This window comes from Pecten maximus, chromosome 15, assembly GCF_902652985.1.
Source record: "Pecten maximus chromosome 15, xPecMax1.1, whole genome shotgun sequence".
In the NCBI taxonomy this organism is placed as follows: Eukaryota; Metazoa; Mollusca; class Bivalvia; order Pectinida; family Pectinidae; genus Pecten; species Pecten maximus.
This window is the reverse complement of record NC_047029.1, coordinates 22,817,906-22,838,996: the sequence shown is the minus strand read 5'-3', so window position 1 is coordinate 22,838,996 and position 21,091 is coordinate 22,817,906. Positions and strand designations below refer to the sequence as shown.

Sequence of the window (21,091 nt, the reverse complement as noted above, 5' to 3'; positions counted from 1 at the left end):
TCACTTCTTTGTTCATTTGTTTATTACTTTTAAGCTGTATATACACAGACCGGTATATCCATTTAATTTGTATCTAATAAAAATATATATAACAGACAGCCACACTAGGGCAAACTGTCTTAAAACAAATCACACTCGTAAAGCTACACACGTTCCTGTTAATTGATATCTTAGCTGAATACATTTAAGTAAGGACTATCAGTACAGTGAAACGTGACTATACCGACACTGTATGGACCGAGTGACACTGTACGGGACCGAGTGACACTATAGGACCGAGTGACACTGTACGGGACCGAGTGACACTGTACGGGACCGAGTGACACGGACGGGACAGAGTGACACTGTATTGGACCGAGTGACACTGTATAGGACCGAGTGACACTGTATGGGACCGAGTGACACTGTACGGGACCGAGTGACACTGTTGGACCGAGTGACACTGTACGGGACCGAGTGACACTGTTTGGGGCCGAGTGACACTGTATGGGACCTAGTGACACTGTATGGGACCTAGTGACACTGTATGGGGCCGAGTGACACTGTACGGGACCGAGTGACACTGTGGGACCGAGTGACACTGTAAGGGACCTAGTGACACTATATCGGACCAAATGACACTGTATGGGACCGAATGACACTGTTTGGGACCGAGTGACACTGTGGGACCGAGTGACACTGTATGGCACCGAGTGACACTGTTTGGGGCCGAATGACACTGTATGGGACCTAGTGACACTGTATGGGACCGAGTGACACTGTACGGGACCTAGTGACACTGTATGGGGCCGAGTGACACTGTATGGGACCGAGTGACACTGTATGGGACCTAGTGACACTGTATGGGACCGAGTGACACTGTTTGGGACCTAGTGACACTGTATGGGACCGAGTGACACTGTTTGGGACCTAGTGACACTGTACGGGACCGAGTGACACTGTATGGGACCGAGTGACACTGTATGGGACCGAGTGACACTGTATGGGACCGAGTGACACTGTTTGGGACCGAGTGACACTGTATTGGACCAAATGACACTGTATGGGACCGAGTGACACTGTTTGGGACCGAGTGACACTGTATGGGACCGAGTGACACTGTACGGGACCGAGTGACATTGTACGGGACTGAGTGACACTGTACGGGACCAAGTGACACTGTTTGGGGCCGAATGACACTGTATGGGACCGAGTGACACTGTATGGGACCGAGTGACACTGTTTGGGGCCGAATGACACTTTATGGGACCTAGTGACACTGTATGGGACCGAGTGACACTGTACGGGACCTAGTGACACTGTATGGGGCCGAGTGACACTGTATGGGACCGAGTGACACTGTATGGGACCTAGTGACACTGTATGGGACCGAGTGACACTGTATGGGACCTAGTGCCACTGTATGGGACCGAGTGACACTGTTTGGGACCGAGTGACACTGTTTGGGACCGAGTGACACTGTATGGGACCGAGTGACACTGTTTGGGGCCGAATGACACTGTATGGGACCTAGTGACACTGTATGGGACCGAGTGACACTGTATGGGACCGAGTGACACTGTACGGGACCGAGTGACACTGTATGGGGCCGAGTGACACTGTATGGGACCGAGTGACACTGTATGGGACCTAGTGACACTGTAATGGACCGAGTGACACTGTACGGGACCTAGCGACACTGTATGGGGCCGAGTGACACTGTATGGGACCGAGTGACACTGTACGGGACCTAGTGACACTGTATGGGGCCTAGTGACACTGTATGGGACCGAATGACACTGTACAGGACCTAGTGACACTGTATGGGACCGAATGACACTGTACAGGACCTAGTGACACTGTATGGGGCCGAGTGATACTGTATGGGACCGAGTGACACTGTATGGGACCTAGTGACACTGTATGGGGCCGAGTGACACTGTATGGGACTGAGTGACACTGTATGGGACCGAGTAAATGTGTTGGACATGGCAGTAGATCAGTAAACATGTCGCCGTTCTATTAAAGGTGGGATGGTACAGGACGTCGTTAAAGTCAGTGGTCAGTAAAGCCATGTTTCACTGTTATTTCTTGAACTTCTCTTTAAATACTTATATATATATAATTCACATGAAATTCACATTTTAATATAAAAGTCATCCATGTTATCACTGTTACATTGTACGTACTTTATATTTCCATTCCAACCTTATTCCCTTCAGTTTTGTATTTCCTTCATTAAATATGTCTGAATATTAATTCACAATTTAATTGCTAAAGTAAACTTGGAGTTGTAGTTGTTACTTCATTAAATATATCACACATCCGGCTTTAAATAATGCTTATAACACAATCTGATATACAAGTACTATACACATTTTTATTTTGGCGGGCTCAAATTAATGCATAAGGACGACCAAAATGCTTTCCCTAAAAACAAAACATTCGCATAAAGAAATTAAGATAATATATCACATTTATAAATTATTGGAATACATTTAGTGCTATAAAAAGATTACCGCTAAAATGATATTAACATATAAATAAGATAACCGCTAAAATATCCACGTTTACAGTATCATGTGTACTTTACACTCATTCTAAAGCAACTCTCTTACAATATTAATCAATTTCATTCTGAGTTCTCACATAACACGATAAAAAGTCTGTAGAATTGTCAGGGGCTTGATTGTTAGGTCACCTGAGACAAAGCAAGGTAGAATAAAATACTCCTCATAGATAGAACGGTCTTGAGATGCTTTACCAAAATTGTGAATTTCATGATCCCGGGGTGTCCCAATACCTAATGAGGAAGGGGTAAAATTGACTACAGTTCATATAAGGAAATCACATTTTTGAGCATAATTCTTTGGTTTACCATTGGATGTACATACATGTATAGTACTGTCTAATCCAGGTTTTTTCCGGACGCAGGTTTTCTGCGTCTAGGACGCAAAAAAATCACGAAGGACTCGCAAAAAAAATGTATTTGCATCCGTGGGACGCAATAATAATAGACAAACATCTAATTCAATTACATAACCATATCGCTAAAAAAAAAAACTTTTTGTCGGTATTGTGCCATGTTCATTTCTCGCTGGTATCAATCGGCGTTTTTACAAATCTAGGCCTGGTAATAGCTATAAATAGGTCATTTATTATCGGGGTAAATCCGAGTCTTTCGCTAGTTTGAAATGGTAAAAGTCTTCAGTTCGGCTAATCGAAGCGTCTAAACAACTATGATGTAGACAAAGTTTGTAACCATGCAGCGAACGATCGGAAGTTTCTTTGGTGGCTGTAACGTTAACTGTTTTTACAATATTCATTATTCAGTACACATGACAATTTCACAAAGTTAAAAAAATGGGACTCCTGAATTTCTGCTGGGACTCCCAGTTTTAAAATTGAGGAGTCCCTTGGACTCCCTAAAACAAAATGACAGGGAAAACCCTGCAGTCTTCCATTGGCCGGGGATATTGTCAAAATGGTAATATTTCAGAACTTGGGTGACTGTTAAAGCCTATGGGTCTCCTGTCCGAGTTTAACCAGTATTTTATCATTCTTAACATTCGAAGTATTCGATGAAGACCTTCAGTTCCAGCGGCATTCTCGGTAGACCATAAAATTCACTGTAAATTTCCTTTAGCTTAATAATTTTTAAAAATCTAAATGATAATAGGCCTACAGTTGCTCCATTTCTCAATATAACTTCAGCCCCTGGACAGATATATCAAAACAATTGCATTCAAATGGAATTTCCTTGCATATATTTATACCCAAAACAATGTCTCTTGCCTTGCTCCGGAAAAAATACGTTGAATAATTTGCTAAAAGTCCTTGGTTCTAGAAGCAATATATTGGTAGACATGAAGACAAGGGCATCACTATCGAGGCGCTCTTTCATGAATGGGGGTATTTTAAAGATTCGTATGTCCTTGACTTTGTACTTTGTCGAGCCTGGAGTGCTTGATAGTCTGTTACTTCGACATATTCATGAGGCGATGACGCTGGCTGTGACGTTGTGTTTGATTTGATAAAAGACCGGTCCTGTCCTGTAGTGGGTCTGGTAGAGGGTTGAGGGGGTCGACGCGGAGGTGGACGGGCAGGCGGGGGTAATTGTCTGGATACTGCCGAAATACGGGGTCCACTGAAAATTAAACAACTAAATCATTTCAAATTACCAAATAACAAGTGTAACCGGACAAAATTTCATTTCACCTTACCAAAGGCTTGTGAAATGGCAAATTCTTGGTTTCATATTCCGCCATGGAATGGAAACTTTTATTACTCATGGAAGGTGACCTCATATGATGTAACATTTATTTATATCTGCATAAGTTAGTTTGCTTTTCTTGCGATTATACATGGATAAAGATCGACCATCAAAATTGAGAGACAGAAGAAAGGAGGGAAATATTTGCCCTAGATCCACATTAGAACCAAACACGTGAAGAAAATACTGAGACACAAACCTGACATTTTGCGGGGAAATATAATTGTAATGGTCGGTTCCAGGAACGGAGTCCATCTGGTACGCTACGTTAGTTGTACCAGTAAACGACTGATGGCGAGCTCCACCAATCCCGCCCCGGGAAATCGTCTGTAAATAATCAACACATGCTGTGATATCTCAACCAACACGTTTGTTTCAAACTGTATTGGGTTAAAGTGAAGGGTATGAGGTTCATATATAAGATGTTTCAATGAAGTGTATGGGTTAATATTGACATGTATAAAGTGTATGTGTGATGCTTATTTGAAATGAACCATGTGATGCTACAGCGCCGATTCGACAGCATATACACTGTTTGACAAAAAATGTTTTAAATGACATTCTCTGTATACAAATACATCTAATTAACACAAACAAATCTTGATAATAGCCTCCTAATAAGTAAAATTGGATTTGATTGGTTTTGAAAGATATAGATAGAACTTGTATGGGATAAATAGGCAAAGGGATACTTACAGACGGTCCTCGTCCTGGAGGCTTCGTCGGCTTTGGTTTTCTTGTACGCAGACAATAACACGCCACACAAACCAGAACCAAGATGATGACAATACCAGCAGCAGTAGCAGCCACAGGGATGATCCATGCTGAAACAATGATAAATGGTAGTTGCTGGGATTAATTGGCTGCTAAGTTGGAGGGACAGTTACAGAAATCAACAACAGGATGATTGGGCATGGTAGGTACGAAAGGTTATTCATGCCAATTTTTAGAACGAAACAATATAAGTCGTATGAATGATGTAAAAAGTTAAAAGAGACACGAAAAAGCTTCCATAGGTTAGTCTATATATCGCCCAGTTTTCAAGCTTAATTTATCTATCAACTGTTAATAGGTTAATAGGTGAACACACATTAATTCTATCGGGTGAAAACAAGGTAATGACACTATTCTAGATTTAAGGTTGTAAAAACAATCCTATGCTTTGAGCCCATTTGGAAATAATATATTTTGTTATGCGATTTCAAGTTTGATGTGTTTGATATTTGTTGATATGTCCAGTACTTTTTTGTCACTATCATTTGAGATTATGACTCGACACAGATTTGAACTAGATTTTATATGGCAGGTGTGGTCGTGACCTAGATCTGTATGGCGGGTGTCGTTGATTTGAACTAGATTTGTATGGCGGGTGTCGTGACCTAGATTTGTATGGCGGGTGTCGTCGTGACCTAGATTTGTATGGCGGGTGTCTTCGTGACCTACATTTGTATGGCGGGTGTTGTCAATGAAAGAAGAAGACGCTTACTCTTTCGGGGCGCTTGGTTTTATCTTTTACGTTTTTGTCAGTCTCCGTAGAAATCTATAATGTACCATGGTTAAATTGATTTTGAGACTAACTAAACTTTGGTTTCAGTTTTATGTCGATATTTTTTTTATGTTTTTGATATAATCTATAGACTTGTTTGTCTACACATGGATTCTATCGGTATCTAATAATATTAATATCGACATTTAAATGTGAAAGATAAATCATTTACTGACAAAATGATAAACATCAAATTATTTAGGTTTTTGGTTTTATTTATTGGGTCACAAATGGTGTATAGCTATAAAATATCTAAATTGGTTAAGTAGGAGACCTAAAGGGATAACTCTTCTGATTCTTGGTCTTCTTCTTTACATGAGTATGTCATGTATTTCCTCATAAACTACTAGTCCCTATTAATGGAGCATCGCTTGATTATTAGTAAGGGTCAGAAGATGAAGAAGACAAATGTCTAATACTACCATCCAAAAAGGCCGCCATTTCTAGGCCTGTGATTGGTCGAAGCTTCAAACCATTTAGTATGTAGATTATGCGGGATGTTCGGGAAACTTTGTAACAATCAGATTTTTATTTTTGTTTGTGTTGGATGAAAAATTTCGCTGCGAAAAAAAACATTTTTCAAGTTAAAAAAATTATCAAGAAGCTCAAGAATACTGACATAATAACAAAACCATCATTCTAACTTAGAAAAAAACAACGAAAATAAAGATTTGAATTGAGACTCGTGAAAAAGCACAAAGAGAACAATCCATACAAGTCTAATCCGGGTTACGTCACAATCTCAAAATGAGAACTACGGTGACAAATCATTGTACAGAAGTATGATGGTAATCAGGTGTATAACGGGCTCTAGATGAATATTTATTGGGCTATATTTTCTCACTTTAACGATGATTAACTGGGGTCATGCACGTTCTGTCACAATGTCTTAACTTGGTTGTTCATTCATATATACGTTTAATTAAATGGAACAAAAAGATTGATATTTTGAATGTCAGTTATGGCAGCCAAATTTGATTTCAAATCTGCCATAAAACGAGAGCGTCTGGAACATCCAGGAATTTTTATCAATAAATTACAGGGAAAAAAAGTTCTGTCGACTTGGGCTTAAAATTGAAATATATATTTTCTAAGACTTTCTGCCAAGGTTGTCATCTTGGATTTCACACCGGATCCAAAATGTCATAAACTGTCTGGACTAGAAAGTTAAAGCTTTGTAAATCAAAACGGAATGATTAACCATGCAATAAGTGGCTGAAACTTTTTAAAATGTTATTTGAAAAAAAGCATGCAATTTCATGTTATTAGTTAAGGTTCATCTAAATAGTAAATCAAGCTTGTAAAACACTACTGTGTTTCAATGGAACAGAAGTAACTTGATCAAGTGTTAGTATCCACCATGGCTTATCATGTGTCTTGCTCTTGCCATGTAATTTGATAAGCTACCTTTTAATTTCAGCAAAACATGCTTAAAATGCAAGTTTCAGAACACAGTAAGCTCGTGTAGATTACGTTTATTGCACAAAAACCCGCCGTTATGTTAACAAGCACCTTTGCCAGTAGTGTGAGCATTTTGTTTGACCGGATTTGATTTCTTGAAAAATAAACATTGATTCTCTTTTGACCTTGAAATGCAAATGGCGGCTGTGAATAATGTTGTCCAAAATTGGCATATAGGGAGTCATTTCAATGAATAAAAATGCCCCCATTTATACATCTGAGCAAAGTAAGTACATGTATAATGTTTTTGAGACAAATAGTTAATGTTCAGATTCCGAGTTTCCCGAAATTTCAGAGTCACTGGACCATAAAAACTTGATGATTTTCCATGAACAAAAACTGCTTTCAGATTTTAACGATATTTTTATAGCGATGGGTCTAAACGCAAAACTTAAAATTGAAATGCTGATGACGCGGTCGCCACCTGAAAAAGTAACACAATAGTCCCGCTTCAAATGTACGTATGACATGCGGCAGTTTCAAAACTTTCGCAGGATACGCTCCGAAGATTTAATATTTAGAGCGCAGTCCCAATACGAAGTGTCACTCTGAAACAGATTTGGAGGTTTATTTTTTTTTTTCTATTTTAACTTTCAAGCGGATTTCTTTTGATTTGAATGAATAATAACAGCTTCTATCTGAATCAGTCTGACACATTCAGCGCTCTTTACTTGTGTTAGCTCTCTCGAAATTGATGTAAGAGCGTACCGAATATCTGGATGCGCCTTCCGAAGTTTTGAAACTATTAGCCTCCATTATAAACGTCGCAGGTCCGTGGGTCTGTTTAGTTTACAAAGATGTTATTGGTCAAAGCATGCAATTACGTACAAGAGGTTAAATTGAAAAAAAGTTATTTGACAAAACATGCAATTACATATAAGAGATTAAATTGACAAACTATCTTACTTGCCAAAGCTGGTTATTACTTTGTAGTTGCGAAATTCACACAAAAATCTTATTGGGTAAATAATGCAATTATCTTGTAGTGGTTAAATTGGAAATGATATAGAGTACAAACTTGAAAGTGACAGAATACAAGATGTGTGAGGTTTGAGAAAAGACAGCAGTGATATCACCCAATAAGCGTATATGTATTCCAAACCACCAAGGATACAGGAGTTTGGGAGCTCACCTGGAAGGTTGGTTTTAGCTGTAGGGAAGGTGGTGTTATTGACGGGTACCACTGTAGTTTGTGTTACACTAACAGTAGTTGGTGGGTCTGCAAATGACATTGGTTGAGTACATTATATGGTGATAAACCATTACCGATGGATAGGTTGGAGGATGTTTATATAGCTGACATCATTTCTTTTGATTGTTGATATTGAGGCCTTAGTAATGAAATCAAGATGGCAACATCCAAGCCATCTGTAATGTTATATCATCTATTGCTTACCTAGGTTGAAACGTATAGATGTATAAAGAATCATTCTAATAGACACTACTCAGAAATGATGGAGGTCAGCTCAAATAAATAAAATTATTCAGAAAAATCGATAACAGTGGAACTGTCACTCATTAAAATTCTCACTGGAAAGGAAAGCACATACGGTTTGAAATGGAACCCTACCAGTTGTTGGCTACTATGACAACTCTACCTGTTGTTGACTAATTTGACGACCTTGTCTGATGTTGGCTAATTTGACGTCTCTACCTTTTGTTGGCTACTATGACAACCCTTTCTGATGTTGGCTACTATGACAACTCTACCTGTTGTTGGCTACTATGACGACCCTACCTGTTGTTGGCTGCTATGACAACCCTACCTGTTGTTGGCTACTATGACAACTCTACCTTTTGTTGGCTACTATGACAACCCTACCTGTTGTTGGCTACTATGACAACCCTACCTTTTGTTGGCTAATGTGACGACCTTGTCTGATGTTGGCTAATTTGACGTCCCTACCTGTTGTTGGCTAATATGACGTCCCTACCTGTTGTTGGCTGCTATGACAACCCTACCTGTTGTTGGCTGCTATAACAACCCTACCTGTTGTTGGCTACTATGACAACCCTACCTTTTGTTGGCTACTGTGACGACCTTGTCTGATGTTGGCTAATTTGACGTTCCTACCTGTTGTTGACTACTATGACGTCCCTACCTGATGTTGGCTACTGTGACAATCCTACCTAATGTTGGCTACTATGACAACCCTACCTGATGTTGGCTACTATGACGTCCCTACTTGTTGTTGACTACTATGACAACCCTACCTGTTGTTGACTACTATGACGTCCCTACCTGTTGTTGACTATGACAACCCTACCTGATGTTGACTACTATGACGACCCTACCTGCTGTTGACTACTATGACGTCCCTACCTGATGTTGCCGGGCCGATAGTACTGGTTGTCGGTAATGTCGTGGTAACTATCTCCTGGGTTGTAGGTGGTATAGTTACCGGCCCCAGAGTGGAAGGTGGGGTTCCAGGATAACACGTGAAACAGCAGATATCTAGATTTGCCTGGCTATAAGTGCCACATTTGGTATGGTTACACCCAACACTTTTGTCTCCATATAAACAACCTGAAATAAATATCATTATCGTAAATGATAATTCAATTAACATAGCAAATTAACGTAATTGTTAACCTATATTTTAATTGATTGTTGCAATGAACATCAAATCATATAATGGGGAGAATGAACTGATAAGCTGTTGATTTTCATTATCTATGGAAAGCGTAAATATGTCTGTTTTGTCGCTGTTATACTGCTTGATAAAACTCGGCCAGGGATTCGAGAGGTTAAGGTCGATTAAGACAAGTCGAAAGTTTATGGCCTAGACCGTGATTTCATTTGAGAAAATTTGCACGCGCTATGACGCCACTTACAATAGCGTAACGTCATCATTTTATGTAGCGTAACCACGTCGCGAATTGATAACGTCATCAATTTCGACTCACGTTTCGTATGCCATTCAATTTGATTATGGGGCGATGTTACTTTTTAGCTCACCTGGACCGAAGGTCCGGTGAGCTTATGCCATGGCGCGGCGTCCGTCGTCCGTCCGTCAACATTTGCTTCAAATCGCTACTAGTCAAAAAGTTCTTATTGGAGTTTGACCAAATTTGGCCAGAAACATCCTTGGCAGAATGGGAACAGATTTTGCATAAATGGTGGCTTTGACTCCAAAGGGGCTAAAGGGGCTGGGCCCAATAGGGGAAATAGAGGTAATTCCTTTAAATCGCTACTAGTTATTAAGTTTTGAATGGATTTGAACCCAATTTGGTCAGAAACATCCTTGAAGGAAGAGGAACCTATTTTGCATAAATGGTGACACTGACCCCCGAGGGGCCAAAGGTTGTGTCCCAATAGGGGAAATAGAAGCAATTCCTTTATTTGAACCAAATTTGGTCAGAAACATCCTTGGGGGAAGGGGAACAGATTTTGCATAAAAGATGACTCTGACCCCTGAGGGGCCAAAGGGGCGGGGCCCAATAGGTGAAATAGAGGTAATTCCTTTAAATCACTACTAGTTATTAAGTTATGAATGGATTTGAACCCAATATGGTCTGCAACATCCTTGGGGGAAGGGGAACAGATTTTGCATAAATGGTGACTCTGACCCTAAAGGGGCCAAAAGGGCGGGGCCCAGTGGGGGAAATAGAGGTAATTCCTTTAAATCGCTACTTGTCATAAAGTTATGAATGGATTTGAACCCAATTTTGTCAGAGATATCTTTGGGGGAAGGGGAACAGATTTTGCATAAATGGTGGCTCTGACCCCTGAGGGGCCAAAGGGGCGGGTCCCAATAGGGGAAATAGAGGTAATTCCTTTAAATCGCTACTAGTCATAAAGTTATGAATGGATTTGAACCCAATTTGGTCAGAAGCATCCTTGGGGGAAGGGGAAGAGATTTTGCATAAATGGTGGCTCTGACCCCTGAGGGGCCAAAGGGGCGGGGCCCCAATAGGTGAAATAGAGGTAATTCCTTTAAATCGCTACTAGTTATTAAGTTATGAATGGATTTGAACCCAATATGGTCCAAAACATCCTTGGGGGAAGGGGAACAGATCGTGCATAAATGGTGACACTGACCCTGAGGGGCCAAAAGGGCGGGTCCCAATAGGGGAAATAGAGGTAATTCCTTTAAATCGCTACTTGTCATAAAGTTATGAATGGATTTGAACCCAATTTGGTCAAAGATATCTTTGGGGAAGGGGAACAGATTTTGCATAAATGGTGGCTCTGACCACTGAGGGGCCAAAGGGGCGGGTCCCAATAGGGGAAATAGAGGTAATTCCTTTAAATCGCTACTAGTCATAAAGTTATGAATGGATTTGGACCCAATTTGGTCAGAAACATCCTTGGGGGAAGGGAAAGAGATTTTGCATAAATGGTGGCTCTGACCCCATGAGGGGCCAAAGGGGCGGGGCCCCAATAGGTGAAATAGAGGTAATTCCTTTAAATCGCTACTAGTTATTAAGTTATGAATGGATTTGAACCCAATATGGTCCGAAACATCCTTGGGGGAAGGGATCAGATTGTGCATAAATGGTGACTCTGACCCTAAAGGGGCCAAAAGGGCGGGCCCCAGTGGGGGGAATAGAGGTAATACCTTTGAATCGCTACTTGTCATAAAGTTATGAATGGATTTGAACCAAATTTAGTCAGAAACATCCTTTGGGGAAGGGGAAGAGATTGTGCATAAACGGTGACTCTGACCCTAAAGGGGCCAAAAGGGCGAGGCCCAGTGGGGGAAATAGAGGTAATTCCTTTGAAACGCTACTATTCATCAAGTTATGAATGGATTTGAACCCAATTTGGTCAGAAGCATCCTTGGGGGAAGGGGAAGAGATTTTGCATAAATGGTGGCTCTGACCCCTGAGGGGCCAAAGGGGCGGGGCCCCAATAGGTGAAATAGAGGTAATTCCTTTAAATCGCTACTAGTTATTAAGTTATGAATGGATTTGAACCCAATATGGTCAGAAATATCCTTTGGGGAAGGGAAAGAGATTTTGCATAAATGGTGGCTCTGACCCCTGAGGGGCCAAAGGGGCGGGGCCCCAATAGGTGAAATAGAGGTAATTCCTTTAAATCGCTACTAGTTATTAAGTTATGAATGGATTTGAACCCAATATGGTCCGAAACATCCTTGGGGGAAGGGATCAGATTGTGCATAAGTGGTGACTCTGACCCTAAAGGGGCCAAAAGGGCGGGCCTCAGTGGGGGAAATAGAGGTAATACCTTTGAATCGCTACTTGTCATAAAGTTATGAATGGATTTGGACCAAATTTAGTCAGAAACATCCTTTGGGGAAGGGGAACAGATTGTGCATAAATGGTGACTCTGACCCTAAAGGAGCCAAAAGGGCGGGGCCCAGTGGGGGAAATAGAGGTAATTCCTTTAAATTGCTACTAGTCATGAAGTTATGAATGGATTTGAATCCGATTTGGTCAGAAACATCCTTGGGGGAAGGGGAAGAGATTTTGCATAAACGGTGACTCTGACCCTAAAGGGGCCAAAAGGGCGAGGCCCAGTGGGGGAAATAGAGGTAATTCCTTTGAATCGCTACTATTCATCAAGTTATGAATGGATTTGAACCCAATTTGGTCAGAAACAGGGGAACAGATTTTGCATAAATGGTGACTCTGACCCGAAGGGCCAAAGGGGCTGGGCCCAATAGGTGAAATAGAGGTAATTCCTTTAAATCGCTACTAGTCATAAAGTGATGAATGCATGTTCTATAAAAAATTCTTGAGGTCTTTCAGACCTTAGAGAGTCTGGACTTCATTAATCTTTAAAGCAGTTCGGATTCCCGCACTATAACCATATATAGCATTGTTAGAGTTTTACAAATAAAACAAATTGAATATGAACATTATTTCGACATTTGGTCTAACCCAACCAGGTGAGCGATACAGACCCCATGGGCCTCTTGTTCTAGTATGTGAGAAAAGTCATCTCTGGTAAGAGTTTTGACCTCGCGATGGTCAGTCTAAGTCTTAATCTCGGGTAGAGATATCCCTGTCATTGTATTTACAAAGTCAATGTTCAATGTTAGGTTTGCATGTAAGTCATCCCTTCCTGTGTAACAACATTCATCTTACTCTTAGATCTCTAGATCTGTCTTTTTCCTGTCAATTTTCTTTGCTGTTTTTTTTATAATCATTACAAGTATACTGTGACGCTATCACAATCTTTGCAATATTTGTAGAGATGGCTTTTATAAGTTGTTTAAAACTTGTGTGCTAAATCTAATTTTGTCTAAACAATAAAATACGTTCAAATCATCTCTTCTTGTATTAATTTGTACTTTCAACATTTTTTATTTTGTTTAAAACATTTAAACAGTGTTGACCGTAACGTTTGATGACGCGCTGTAACAGCTGTAATGCATTGAAGTAGACACACCTGGTATGGCAGTGTAGTAACCCAGACACGTTTGGCAGCAAATGTTGGCGTTGTTTCCAGTGTAGCACTGGCTAGGGACTACCCCTGTACAGTCAGCTTGGTCACCATACTCACACCCTAAACATACAAACAACAAATAAATTAACAAACGTCTGTTAAAGGTATGTTGATGTGTGTTGATGTACTAAGTATCAGTATACAGTAAAAATATAATGTATTCAACGTCAGATATTAGATAACAGGTTGGTAAGTGGAGTGCTGCGAAGTAAGAATGGATACCGGAAGTGTGCAGGGATACCATATATAGCAATGACGTCATCATGAAAAACAGAGCCTAGTTTCCTGTTCGGCTCGGCAAGGGTAGAATCCAATGAGAAATTTCTCTGATAAGTTATTCGATTTTAAAAGTAAAAAGGAAAAAAATGGCTCACTGTTGACACTTCAGTATTTTTTTTATTTATTTTTTTTGAGAAATATCGTTTTAATTACTTTTTTTCAAAATTTAGGAATATATACAGTAATGTTTTGGTTATTTGTCTTCGATCATTTAAGTGTGCTGTTCTGTTCCAATCAAAATTGATACATAGGTAAATCATGTGTGCAAAACATTTATCAAGAGATTAACATTATTTTGATCATATCTTTGAAAATGTTCTCTTTTCCTTGGAATGAAGTTAACCGTGTTTGATCCTTGTTTATATGCCAAGTGGTACCGCTGTTCTCATCTTGAGGACATGACATTACCCAGATTTTGACCGAAATTTGACCTGGACTTGCATTGGGGTGTCGTTGATGAAGCAGAATATGTTTACTCTCCCGAGACACATGGTCTTATACATTAAGCAAGGGTAAAGATGTAAATCTATACTATTGTTCGTATTTTTCAAAGACATATAGCTTTATTTTAATATTGGTTTTCTTTTTTTTATCAAGTCAAAAAACATGAAATTTAGGTGGATTTTTGACCTGAATTTACATGTATATGATGTATAAACATTTAATTCATTGGTATGCCGTACGCAGCGCCAGCAGGCGGTCTATTTTAGGACTAATACTAATAACAAGACGTGTTATATACAGTTATAGCAACATAACAGTCTCAAAGCGGTTCATTGTTGTAAGATAGGATATATTCTGTAGGCAGACCTGGTATGCCGGTGTGGAAATCCTGACAGGTTTTACAGCAGAGGTTAGCGTTGTCTCCCGCATAACACTGATTGCTGGATATTGCTGAACAGTCTGTCCTGTCACCATATTCACAACCTGAACAAACAAATATACAATACATATAAAAGTTCCTCCTATCGTACAACATTTAGAGTACATTGGTTGGGAAAAAAACCGTGCCTGGTAATAAGCCCACCCATGTCTATAATAGTTCACTTCATTGTCCTCTTTTAAGTTAATAATCCCCATGTGATTAAAAGTCGTGTGTTGATAGGTTTACAATATGTTATTTAATTTGCATATGATAATACAAGTTTTGTAATGCGAGTATAAGATTTATATGTTATATGAATATATTAAAACTAAAAGTGATATTGGAAGCCAATATTTTTACAGTTAAAATAGGTTTGTTGGTTACTATTAAGTAATTATTGTCATAATCATCATTACTTATGTACAATCACTGACGACACGTGTTGTAACTTAAGCTCGTGTACATGCACGTGTTGTTACATAAGCTAATTTACTGGCACGTGTTTCAACATTAGCTGATGTAATGGCACATAAAATAAGGTGGTGAACCCTACCGTTCTGTCCGGTGTGGAGTGACTGACACGTGGTACAACAGCTGGTGTTGTAGGAGTAACAGGCCCAGGGGACCTGTGTACCGATATCCTGACAAGTGAATGTATTATATACAATCCCTTTACTGTCACCATATAAACATGTACCTATAAACACAAGAAAACAATTACAGATTAAATATATTGTCTTGTAAACCAATGCAAAACACCATTATTATCAAAATTTACTTTGTACTTAATTACAACCCTATCTAACAATATTGCTGTTCTTCAAAATGCTAAATACATGTAAATGCTTATGTCTTCTAATAACCCCGCTGCCTCCTTTGATTCGGAGTTCGTGTGTGACAACATTGTGCTCTATTATAGCTAAACGTAGTATATAACATATACTCTTCTTATTTGTATTTCCTAAGCCAATGAAATTGTTGCCATACAAGTGAGTGATAAAGGTTCATTTGGCCTCTTGTTGAAATGTAGCGCGAACTGCGGGAAATGATTTTAAGATATTACTTGATTACCTGTAGGTTGGTGACAATATGTATACATACTTGGTAGGTTAGGTGCGTTGGTAGACTTTACACAGTTTCCTTGTTGACACCACTACATGAAGATACAAGTAAGACATTTGTGTGCTGTTTATTTAAAATATGTATTTGAATAATAGCTTCGTTAGCATATATATAGATATTTAGGTATTAAAAACTTGTAGTGCAATTCAGACGTCACCTTTAAACTTATACATGTAATTCGGGCCTCACCTTTAAACTTATACATGTAATTCGGGCCTCACCTTTAAACTTTTACATGTAATTAAGGCCTCACATTTGATTTTTATGCACATATAATTCAGGCACCCTTTGAACTTTTACATGTAATTCAGACATTCCCTTTTAACCTTCACATGTAATTTAGACCTCAATTTTTACTTTAATATTTTGTTTTTGTTTTCATCTTTGAAGTTTTACCTTTAAACTGTTACATGTCGTACCGTCTGCAGGTATAAATAGCGTGCATTGTGTTGAGTTCGGATTTTTACACCATAATCCTGTACAGATTGTTTCAAAGTCCGTGTAAAATTGCTGAGGATAAAAACATAGAATGTTTTGTAGTATAATACTTACATCTAAAGGGTTATCTTTAATCAGTGTTACAATTCAAAATACAAGTAAACTATGTCCTAGATCAGGGCAGTGTTCATAGGATGCATAGTTTCAATTATGTCGGCATGTGTCATCAGAACATAAGTCTGTCTCTACGGACAGATGCTCTATAGAGACAGACGATCTCTAAAGACAGGTGATATCTACAGACAGGTGATCTTAACAGACAGACGCTCTCTACAGACAGGTGATCTTTAGACAGACGATCTCTAGATATAGGTGATATCTACAGACAGGTGATATCTACAGACAGGTGATCTTAACAGACAGACGCTCTCTACAGACAGACGATCTCTACAGACAGGTGATCTCTAGAGACAGACGATCTCTAGATATATGTGATATCTACAGACAGGTGATCTCTACAGACAGATGTTGTCTACAGACAGGTGATGTCTACAGACATGTGATCTATACAGACATGTGATCTATACAGACATGTGATTTATACAGACATGTAATCTATACAGACATGTGATCTCTACAGACACGTGATCTATACAGACATGTGATCTCTACAGACAGGTGACCTCCATAGACAGGTAACCTCTTCAGACAGGTGACTTCGATTGACAGACTACCTCTTTGTAGACAGGCTACCTTTGTAGGAAGGTAATCATACAGTTGGCGACTATAGACAAGTGGCCTATGTAGTCAGGTCGTATGCTGCTTGATACTGTTGCAATTTTATGTTTCAACTTACCAAACACATATATGACCCCTGCCCTAAAGCTTTCACACATTGCTGATTGACGTCAAACATTTGGCCGATCTCTGTCGCCATATAGGAATTGATCTGGTTTGGATCTGTTTGTGAGTCTGTGGTTAAGAGGCAGTTGTTGCCATTACTGAAATATACGTACAATATTGTAATCATTTTATATCAATCTTCGACAGTTTATACATTTCTACAGGCACGTATAGATAGTAACTGCATAAATTAAAATGTATATACTATGACCATGTTTTTTTTTAAAGTTCTGTAGCTCTTCATAACAAGAAGGTTTTTGACTGTACGACATCAAAACTAACCAGGTAAAGCAAGTATGGACATTTTATTTTATATTCAACAGAATTTCTTGTTACTCCACCCTTTGTGAGCATGAACTGGAAGCAATATCAAACATATTCCGTAAAATGAAAAACACTTCATTGGGTGTATCCTGATTTCTTTCTTATTAATTTCACGATGAAAATTACATAAATTACCCACCTGTTCAAGTTATCTAAAAGACCGTTGATCTCGCTTGCAGAACAGCTCGAAAATATCCAAGGATTTCTAGCTGTATTGCCAGTTTGAGCAGAACTAGAGGCAGCCATGATATATGCATTTTGTGCAAAGCAGTTGTTGTCAATCCCATCATGCTTGGCTCCCAAACTGTGAATTAAGACATATTTCTTCAATGTCAATCACCTACTAGTTTCCAATTAGTATTACTTATACAAAATCTACCGTCACCATCACCTGCTAGGTATTATTACTAGCTCCCTATTGCCATATCTTACCAATTAATTATATTTGCAAGTTAAGTCTGTAAGCTCACTATAAGGCTTTGTACGTACAGCCAATACTGATGTAAGCTAACTAACGTTACTTCACTAACATATGCCAGTCAGTACTGATGTAAGCTAACTAACGTTACTTCACTAACATATGCCAGTCAATACTGATGTAAGCTAACTAACGTTACTTCACTAACATATGACAGCCAATACTGATGTAAGCTAACTAACGTTACTTCACTAACATATGCCAGTCAGTACTGATGTAAGCTAACTAACGTTACTTCACTAACATATGACAGTCAGTACTGATGTAAGCTAACTAACGTTACTTCACTAACATATGCCAGCCAGTACTGATTTAAGTTCACTCGTTTATGTTTATTAATAGTGATGCGAATTCACTCACCTGTGTCAGCCAGTATTGATACAAATTCACTCACCTGTGTCAGCCAGTATTGATACAAATTAACTGACCTATTCCAGTAAGCAAGTTCATTCACCTTTATCGACCACCAATAATGAGACAAATTCATTCACCTATGTCGACCAATAGTGAAGCAAATTCACTCATTTCTTACAGTTAATTTCGGTTAATTGTAAGTTTACTAGCCTAAGTTCACAAGCCTACAACAGCTAATAGTAAGTTCACTAACCTATGTCCGAGTTCATGTGCAGCTATAGTCTCCACGATAAAGTTAAATTGATCCTCCACTATAGACTGACTGGCAGCGGCGCACATTTCTCCCTGGAAGGCATAGCCTATAACACAAAACATGAATTAGTTTCGTTAATTACAAAACTATATGTGGCACTCTACCGAACGTGGGGCACTTTATCTGTTAAGAATTAGTATTTCAATCATTATGGTAATGCTACAAAAGCATTAATAATTTTTTAATGTTTTTGGATTTTATGTTGTTTTCCTGTCAAAATGGATTAAATGTTAAAGAAAATTTTGAAAAGAAAATTAGAAAATGATAGTTTAAGACATAAGTCAACAGTTTTTTTTTTAAATGAATTATATAAATATCGAATCAACTAGTACCAACATTGACAAATTTATTACCTATATTGTCGCTGTTTCCCTGCGATATGAAATCATATCTGTAGTATAGAAGAAAAGTTATTATATACATTATTACTAATGTAGACTTGCGTACTTGCTAAATATGTGATTAATATATTTCAGTTTGATTTCCCAAGAATCCTGGTTAATGTACCAAAATTTAGTGGTCCATGTGCCAAAAGTGCCAGGTCTTGCTAGTTATCGGTATATTTGTTATATTTCAAGGGCTAAAATTTCGAGATTTTCCCTCGTCGGAACAAGTTCGCCGATATTGAATTTCGCGGAACACCGCCATGTTAACTTTATGCAGGAAACAAATTAACATGTTTATACATTTTTGTTTTAATATACTGGTATAGTATAAAAAAAAGTAACAGTAAAAAAACAAGACTTTGCCGCAAGGCCTTTTTGCCCTCGCAGGCTTCTTCAAGCGGACTGGTATATTATATATATTCATACTCCATTTTTTAACTACATGTATTTATTTTTTAATTTTCTACGCGCTATTTTGAATGGCCGCGGATAACCTAAACCTAAACCCCGCAAATACCGCCAATTATACAGTAGTACCCAGTTTGTAAAAACAGTGATCACCTGATTCAGGCTTGAAAAGACATCACATCGCCATGACGTAAGAACTTAAGTTCGTTACCTGCTAAACAGCATGGCGTGGTCGTGAGACGGGATATTGCCGGCCGCAGATTCTGACTGTACCCATTGGCTGAAGTTGTTAATCACTTCATTCACATTGACTGTGTTACTGGTGGACTTCACAGTCTCCGTCCACGGGGAACTATCGGCATTCTGCAAATTTACGGACACAGAAATTCACATAAATAGAACAAGATAAGGACTCCAATCGAAGTGGATAGGTACCAACGGCCCTGTTGTTGGCGGTTGTAAGCTGGTGGCAATAGGAACCATGGATGGTTACGTAACTGAATTCGGTAGATTTCCATCCGGGTAGTTATGTTTTGTAAGTAAAACAGTTGCACTTTCTTAATTTTTCGTTTAAAGATAAATCTCTTTATATATAAGCTCGAAGTTCTCAACATAGTACGTCAAATGAATGATTTCATCATCAATCACTTCACCAATAATCTCGAACTTCTAATCAAAACGGAAATGAAATTTCCCCCATTCATCTGAATGACTTTACTGGTATATCATTGTGACATATCTCTCCAATATAACCCCGATATCGTACAGTATCGGCATAGCTATCTTACCTCGGCGATTTTAAGTCCTGCAAAGGTGACATCAATTGTGAATCCCAAATTTAAGGACGCATATCTAGCATCAATCTGTCAACAAACGAATACAAAGTGGAGAATTCTCGTATATATTAATTTTCTGTCTGCTTATCTGTTTGTCTGTCTGTCTTTGCATATGTCTCGTCTTTCTGTCTCTGTTGATTTGCAGCATAATATTAAAGTTTCTACAAGATTCACAAGATATTAACACCTTTCAATACAAATTAGGAGTTAAATACTGTAGAGCAAAAAGTAATTTAACTTTATCAAACGGTGTGTGAACTATATTTTGTCAAAAACAACAGAAATTACCACCATTATCAGGAAAACGTAATTTAAAATCAAAATCGATTTAAACGAGGGCAGAATGTGAACAAAAAATATAGAGTTGCATTAAGAAGCTTAAAAATACGTGAGCACAAAATATGAATAGGAGAGCACGCATTTAGACCAGAAGATGACATGTTCAAATCGAGGGACACATTTTTACACAAAACATATAATTTAATAATTGTGATAGGAATACTTACCCCGTTGATATGGAAGGCAACAAATGTTCTTATCTTGTTTAAAGCATCATTTCGTTTTCCTTGATTAGTAGTCTGTGAACTGGCATCGTACCAACTGAAAATAAATGGTACCACCAAATCATCACTATCAATCAAACAGTGGTATGTGCATCTCCGAGATTCTTCTTATATTTCGAGGGCATTATGGTCTAATTTAGGTGTGGAG

The 21,091-nt window shown here is 38.8% G+C and overlaps 1 protein-coding gene across 2 annotated transcripts in view; it reads right to left on the bottom strand.

The window, feature by feature from the left end:
• LOC117343105 (zinc metalloproteinase/disintegrin-like HR1a) overlaps nucleotides 1–21,091 on the bottom strand; it is a 54,690-nt gene continuing 33,599 nt past the window's right edge. The window contains exons 6-22 of one of the 2 annotated variants that reach the window (XM_033905415.1): nucleotides 20,887–20,980; nucleotides 20,333–20,407; nucleotides 19,756–19,907; nucleotides 19,104–19,141; nucleotides 18,691–18,796; nucleotides 17,745–17,909; nucleotides 17,235–17,379; nucleotides 16,337–16,450; nucleotides 15,920–15,971; nucleotides 15,372–15,515; nucleotides 14,764–14,880; nucleotides 13,618–13,734; nucleotides 9,583–9,786; nucleotides 8,392–8,478; nucleotides 4,949–5,076; nucleotides 4,452–4,579; nucleotides 1–4,126 (exon numbers count right to left, since the gene is read on the bottom strand). In XM_033905415.1, the coding sequence (XP_033761306.1) occupies nucleotides 3,880–4,126; nucleotides 4,452–4,579; nucleotides 4,949–5,076; nucleotides 8,392–8,478; nucleotides 9,583–9,786; nucleotides 13,618–13,734; nucleotides 14,764–14,880; nucleotides 15,372–15,515; nucleotides 15,920–15,971; nucleotides 16,337–16,450; nucleotides 17,235–17,379; nucleotides 17,745–17,909; nucleotides 18,691–18,796; nucleotides 19,104–19,141; nucleotides 19,756–19,907; nucleotides 20,333–20,407; nucleotides 20,887–20,980 (2,113 nt within the window). In that variant the 3' untranslated portion in view covers nucleotides 1–3,879. The remainder of the gene's footprint in view (nucleotides 4,127–4,451; nucleotides 4,580–4,948; nucleotides 5,077–8,391; nucleotides 8,479–9,582; nucleotides 9,787–13,617; nucleotides 13,735–14,763; nucleotides 14,881–15,371; nucleotides 15,516–15,919; nucleotides 15,972–16,336; nucleotides 16,451–17,234; nucleotides 17,380–17,744; nucleotides 17,910–18,690; nucleotides 18,797–19,103; nucleotides 19,142–19,755; nucleotides 19,908–20,332; nucleotides 20,408–20,886; nucleotides 20,981–21,091) is intronic. The other variant, XM_033905414.1, reaches the window with a different exon arrangement.